At 46.9% G+C, this 7,213-nt stretch overlaps 1 protein-coding gene across 17 annotated transcripts in view; it reads left to right on the top strand.

Moving 5' to 3' along the window:
- Positions 1–7,213, top strand: part of LOC103317445 (dystrophin, isoforms A/C/F/G/H) — a 218,745-nt gene that overhangs the window by 58,678 nt on the left and 152,854 nt on the right. For all 17 annotated transcript variants that reach the window (XM_031926602.2, XM_031926610.2, XM_031926616.2 and 14 more), the window contains one exon: positions 3,023–3,128. In XM_031926602.2, the coding sequence (XP_031782462.1) occupies positions 3,023–3,128 (106 nt within the window). The remainder of the gene's footprint in view (positions 1–3,022; positions 3,129–7,213) is intronic.

A 7,213-nucleotide genomic window follows, 5' to 3' on the forward strand; every position in this document is an offset into this window, starting at 1 on the left:
GATCACTGATAAACCCGAATCGATATTTCGCGACTATCTCTTTGTTTGGAATTGCTTTTCGATGAGTTTTTTTCTCTTTTCGGTTTTTTCGTCGCGCAAAACCTGCCAATTCCGCGTTCACGATTTACGACCGACTTTACTTGATTAGATTAACAAATAGCATGGGGATATACTGCTAGATCGAATACCAATTACGAGAGGTGCTCGTTGAACGGGGCAATAATTAACGAATATTGCCTTATAGGCGAGCCGTATAAGGTAAATGGTTAAATTGGCGCGATGAAGAAAATGCAATAATTGGGCTGACTGCTTATCCATAGAAATTCAAGATTCATCAATTCCGCTTCTATCCGATTAATACATAAAGCTCTGCGAATATTCATAATTCGTTCGTCAGTTGTGAACAAAATTTTAAAGTCTTCTTCCTTTTTTTCGCTCGCGATTTACGAAGTTTTTAAGACTTTTATTACTTTACTCTCGAACGTTTATGGAGCATAAATATCCGGCCGGTCGTTAAAAGTTTTGCAATGTACGATAGGTCGAGGCATCGACGCTTTTTTTCCACCCCGAATTTATCGCCTGTCGAGTATTCGAGAATCTCGCAAAAAGAAAAGAATTGTTCTTTAGAAAATATTCCAATATTCAGACCGCGGTCTCGATGGGCTCCTTAAGCATTCGATTAATACCGCGCAGGGATTCAGCCTGACGAATGGTTTTATAAGCGGCGGGAAAAATCGATGCTTTACTTCTTTCTGCGGCTCCGCGCCGACGTGATGAAATCCTTCGACTCCCGAAGCACGTCACGCGAGAAGACTAGCGTTCGAAAATCTTTTCATTTATAATTCATCGTCGTGTCGCGCAGCTCGAAGAAAAGCTTGGGATTCTGTTATAATTCATAGCGCATGAGTAATAAAGGTCTTCGGAGTATGTGTTCGATATCGATATTGTCGCACGCGCACGAGAGTCATCGAAAACCAGCCCGATTTCCCACTTGAAAATTCATGACACTGCATTACGCCCCATCCATTCAGCCACTCGGCAATAAAAGTTCCTCTGCGCGAAGAGGAAAAAGTAGAGAAAGAGAGAGAGAGAGAGAGAGAGAGAGAGAGAGAGAGAGAGAGAGAGAGAGAGAGAGAGAGAGACAGAGAGCGAGAGAGACAGAGAGAAAGGTAAACGAGTCTCAGCCACAGACACACACACACACACACACAGGCAAGTCAAAGTAAACTCGATCCAGCCTGAAAACCGCCAGTCTTCTCGATCCTTCAGGTTTGGATAACCGAGTCAAAGACCCGAGAGCAGCAATTCGTCGCCGTTGGAATGCGAATCGATATTTCTCTTCCTTTCTCGTTTGTACCCATTCTCTCACTCACTCACACAGCCACACCGAATCTTAAAGGCTTTAAGCGATGAACGCCACACGAGGGAGCGAGCGAGTGAGAGAGAGAGAGAAGGATACAGCGGAGCTGGCTATCGATTGCCCGCCTAACTTGCCGGTGAAAGAGCGAGAGAGAGAGAGAGAGAGAGAGAGAGAGAGAGAGAGAGAGAGAGAGAGAGAGAGCCGGGGAAAATGTCTACCTGGAACTGGCGATCGACCCAGCAGGAGAGAGAGGCAGACAGAGCAGACGTAGAGGGGGAGGCTAACACGCGGCGGCGGCGGCGGCGGTAGCAGCAGCTCTCTTCTGCATGCACCACGCGATGCCGCGGAAATCGCCGCCCGGCGTGCGTACGCGCAGCCCCGGCGTAATGCCGGCTCTGCACCTTCCGAGGATGTTTTTCCCTGCCCCTCGCTCGCTTGCTAGCTAGCTACCTTTCTCTCTGTCGGCCTTTTTGAGAGGGTGTATGAATGAACGGAGGGGCTGCTTTGGATGGCTTGTTTATGGAGGGATTTTTCGTGGTTGGGCGAGTGGGAGAGAGAGAAAGAGAGAGTTATGGAGGCTTTGGTTTATGAGGATGTAGTTCGGCGGAGATAGGGTTGCGGCTGGAATTTCGAGGGACTTTTTCGTCTTTATTAGCTTTCGCCGAGTGAGAATTTTCTAAGGGATTAGCATACGGCAACGTGCTCCAAGTATTCCTTTGCAGAGCTAAACGTCCCGGCGATTATACAGAAATTCCAACGTCGAAGCTCGAGTAGCTTCCGCTGAGGAAAACCTCATTACACTTGGTTATACGATCGAGTATAACGCGAGAAGTATTGGAAAAGAAAATTCCTTTCGCGCCGCACATATATCTAGTCTTGCGGTCGCCATACTGCAGCCGCGTCGCCAGGTGGCGCTCACACTCGAACTCTCCGAATGTGTCTATACGCGGAAGATGGATGAAGTAGAAAAAGCCGGATGCGGCCAGACGTACGTGATATTAGCTTCGCGCGTTATTCCATCGATTTTTATGCGAAAAAAATTGCTAGCTTAGAAACTGCTACTTTTCTACTTTCTCTCTAGGGAGAAAAAACCGGGTCGTCGAGGCCGAATAGGCCGTGCAAAGCTTAATGAAGTTCCGGGTAAAAAGTGTACACAGCGCATACATTACTCGCAACTTTCGAAAAATGAGTTGTCGGCAAAGTGCTGCGTAACACGTATACAATTTCGCAGATTGTCGGCAGTTCCACCTCCCCCGAAGTTTTTTCGAATATTTTCGGAAGTTGTTCTTCGCAATTATCGCTTCGCGTGCAGCTGGAATGTTCGCTCGGAGCATTGTGATACGGTAGAGGCACTCAAAAGCGTATATATTCAGATTTTCGCATAAATTAGAACGCCCTGCCGATTCCAGCCGGTTATTTGTGGCTCGGTCGATGAAACAATATACCGCGCCGAGTATAGTCCGTTATCTAATGCGTATAATAATAATAAACGCCGTACGGCTTCTGAATTTTAACTAGATGCGCAAATTCGATATACCATCGGCGGAAATTCAGTCCGCGATCGGCCGTGCATAGGAGAGAAGGAAAAGGGATATTGTTTTGTGTAACGATGCGGTGTATAAATATGAGCTTCGTTTTCACGATTTTAAATGCTATTTTCAGACGGTCCTGCGGGAACTGGAGCAGAAGAAGCCGCAACTTGACGAGCTCGTCCACACGGCGGAGAACCTGCGAGCCGACACCAACCGGCAGCAGTTACACGGCAAGGGTGAGTAACGCTAATGGTGTAGTATGTAGTGGTGTGGAGTAGTTTTAGTCAGACGGACTTGTTTCGTCAGTGGAACTTGGTATACTGAGCTGAAGCGAGCTTCGGCTCTTTATGGGATCAGCGAATTGCGTGAAATTCTTAGTAGCGCTTGAAACCGTTACTGCTAGAAAGGAGAACTTGAATATTTACGTTTTAATACAATAAAAACCGTTATGTTCCGGTATTACCACGTTATCGCATAAAATTTTTCCCTTTGATCATAAATCGTTCGTATTCTTTAGCAGCGGGGTAGAGGCATAATTTTGCCAACAAGACACATATGCTTTTACAAGATAATTCCGAAATTCCAACCGCGGGATAAACATTATTAAAATTACCCAGCTCTCGGTAAACCGTCAAACGATAAAATACCATCATAACCCTTTATCGACTTCAATTTTATACCGTCCTCTATAAAATTACATCACTCACGCGCGGCCTGGAAAATTCTCGACAAAGCGTCTTTTTCCCTCGAGTGAAGAGCTTTTCCCGAGCTTTCGAAACACCCCAACTGAATAGCGCGCGATCGAGGGCGCTTTTAAAAATCCAAACGCGCCGAGTCGTCCAATTATGCCGCGGCCCCGGTACGCCGGCGCTCGTTTTGCGGTTTTGCATGTTTACCCAGTGCTACATTGTTTGAAAAGGCACAGAGCTCCGCTGTCCCCGAATCAGAGTGTATGTGCGTCGCTGAGCAGTTCGTTTGACAATTCGCTCGCGAAATTAGTTTGCTTCATTCGTAATGAGAATAGCGGATGTTGCTCGCCTCGACCTACGAATTCAAAGAAGCGGCCGTTATTGTATTCTCTCTCGTATAGTCTCGTTGTTATTCGCGCTGCTTGAAGAACGTGGGGCATGCGATTAAAAAGTTTTCGAAGTAAACATATTTCAGAGAAAAGTTAAGGTTGCCACTTTTGACCGGCGAATTATGCAGCGGGTGTACAGGAATTAAATTTAATCCCCCAGACTGGCTCCTTTACCATGCGATGCATGATAATTGCCGAATTAGAACGAAAGTTACACTCTGATGATATTCCCTTCTATCCAACGAACTTTGCCCTGAATTATACACTATACTCGTACGAAATTCAATATCGCGAAAAATGCCTTATATCAACTCAGCCGCGCGGCGGTGGAAAAAGTAGTCGGCGAAAGCGTGGCTGCATCGTCGGCCCTCGTTTGCTCGCAAGCTCTGGCCTTTGTGCGGCGTTGATTCAGTTTCCGTGGCGCCCGGGCTAACTGCGGCCCTAACCGGCCATTAGTTAACGCGCGCGGTCATCACCTCGGCCACCGGCCTGCTATGTGCTCTCTGGCTGAATTTTGTCCGGGCTTGGATTTCGCGCGCAAACATAGGGTAAAAAAAGTTTTTTTTTTTTTTTGAAAAATTGACTCAGTGCAGAGAATAATTGTGATCGATGCCCATCTAGCCCTGCATTGAGGAAGCGTATTTTATTCATCGTATGAATAATACCGAGACTCGTAAAAGCTTCATCCCCGGCGAATTGAATGGAAACACACACAGCGTCAACTCCGCTAGTTTGGAGTATATTGATTGGACGTTTTTATTCTCCGCTTATTTTCTGCCCGTCACACGAATATGCCAACTTTTTCAGTCTATAACGTACACCGTGGAACTGTGATCCCTCCGCCATTGTCGCTGTTTGCTCACCGCGTGTTATTCTTCTTCTAAAAAATTCGACGCGAAAAATCACAAATTACACGCTTTCTCCCCCCTTTCCACAAAAAAGTGCTCCCGCGGCACATAATTACCGAGAAAATTAAAGCCCCGTATATTTTCTCAGCGTGTACACACGGCGCAAAAAACGGAACTCCGCGTATAACTCACGAGCTTGGAGCCACCGCCGAGGAGACACGCGTAAACGCGCGAAGGTAGTCCGCTTGATTTTCTTTGGCACAAACAGCTTTCGCAGAGTCGTTAGTAATACTTAGCGCTGACTGCATACCAGTCTCTCGTTGTGTCGTCAAGGAGACAGCGTAGCAGCAGTGCGTGTGTACCAGTAGCCCAAGTGAGTTTCTGCTAATTAGACATGCTAATTACGCGTAATTTCGAGAGTGAGAGAGAAAGAGAGAAGGGGGGGGGGAGGAGCCGAGGAGATAGGAAACTTATTGTGTCCCAGAGCTTAGTTTATGGCGCCTGAAGTAAGCGAAGATTCGTCTCGAGCTTTTTTTTCTCTCTTCTCTCTGTCTCCGCGCTGCAGCAGCAGTCGAGTTTTCTTGATTGTGTTTGGCTTTAATTAGGCCCGGGAGAGACGCATCTTGCGCGGAAATGTGTCGTTGATTCCTCGAGAAATAAACATTCGTTAAGACGATGGGCTATACCACCTCCTGCACTGCTGCGGAGAATCGAGTTCACGAAACTTTATTTCCAAGCTCTCGGGGGGAAGATGGAGAGAACATTGTGCAACTATGCAGTGCAGGGCAATTTTCCAGCTCTGAGTTATTAAAGTCGAAAATTAAAAGTTTCCTCTTACCGACGAAAAATTTACGTGCGGCCCGGCTGTTTTTAATTAAAAATTTGTCGTGTTCAACGAATCTGTATTACGAATTCGTCGGGTTACACGTTGTTCTTTCATGCTCGAAATCCCTGCACACCATAACGTTCGAGTACATCCCGTGTTCGTAAACGGACAAGTTCTCGTGTTTCTCCTCGCGAGTGAATCATTGATCGACGAGGCGCTGCAGCAGCTCAGGTGCAATAGACTGTCGCGTGAATAAATGATCAGTCCTAAAATCGTTGAATGCCGGCGTCTAACTCGATAATTACGATTGATCGAGTTCGATTCAACACGCGCGCGTCCGTCGCGATTGGATTACTCCGAGCTATAAATACAACGAGCTTTTTTCCAATTCTCGCTATACGTTCGCGATGCACAGGGCGCTTAAATAATGCAAAGCACGAAAAAGCTCGCTTCGATGTAAATTTTTTTTTACTTTCTCGTCGAGCTTAATGACTATAAGTATCCAGCCCGCGTAATTTTCACGCGGATGCTTACAGAATGTTCGCCGCCAGAAAAAGAAAACAGCCGTAGCGCGACGACGGTGTGAGGGGAAAATAGTGGGCGCCCGGAGCAAAAAAAAAAAGTGGAGAATATTACTTTCCCGAAGTTGGCATTAAAGTTTCTCGGCCGCTCGCCGACGATTTTTCATCCCGTCTATCGAAACTTTGTCCTATGGCTGTAATGCTACTTTTTAAAAAATTCAGAGTGTATAGCGAGGCTGCGGTGGAAATAAGTACGGGTGTAAAACGGAAGCTGGGTATTGGTTAATGAATTTCATTGCGTACACTGCAAAAAAAAGATGATCCTGGAACGGTTATTTCCAGCGGATAATACACGGTTCGATCGGCCGGTGAAATTACACGCGAAAACGACTCGGATTTAGAGCTGAAAAAAGGGCTGTAATCTGGGTTCTCGAAAGAGACGACGCTCGTCCTTTTTTGCCTTGGACCACAGCAGCGACGGTCGCGTTTATTCGGACGTGGCTTGCCTCTCGATTTCTTGCCATAGAAGTCCATGCCGTGGCTAGTTTGTTTTGCATCGGTAGAGAAAGACCCGGAGGTTAGTTTCGTCTTGTAGGGGGATTTGTTTGCGGCTTCGATCGGACGGCTTTATTTACGAGCTCCTACTCCACATCGCACCGAAGATCAAATGAGAAACTTTTCGAGTTATTTTCTTGCATCGTACACTTACACGCGATCTACACGAGCATATTCAATGCGTCGCGCTAAACTTCCAGCTCGATTAATGCGCGCACGAGACTCCCTCGCGGCCGTAAAAAAATACTTTTAACTCTCGGAACGGCCGTAAAAAGGAGCCTTCCCTTGGCCGATGCAGTCCTCTTTGACCGACGGCGGCAGCGGCACACGGTGCGGAGAAAAGAAAGAAAGAAAAGCGTTGCGAGCGAGTCTTTTCCAGCCCTCCGTCGCCCGGGAAGAAAAGTCAGAGGGTGTGTGTGTCTGTAGGTATACATGCGCACACAAACGTGTCTGGCCACTCAACAATAGCAGCTCTCGTCGAGCGTTTTATGCA

This window comes from Nasonia vitripennis, chromosome 3 (genome assembly GCF_009193385.2).
Source record: "Nasonia vitripennis strain AsymCx chromosome 3, Nvit_psr_1.1, whole genome shotgun sequence".
NCBI classification, from domain to species: Eukaryota; Metazoa; Arthropoda; class Insecta; order Hymenoptera; family Pteromalidae; genus Nasonia; species Nasonia vitripennis.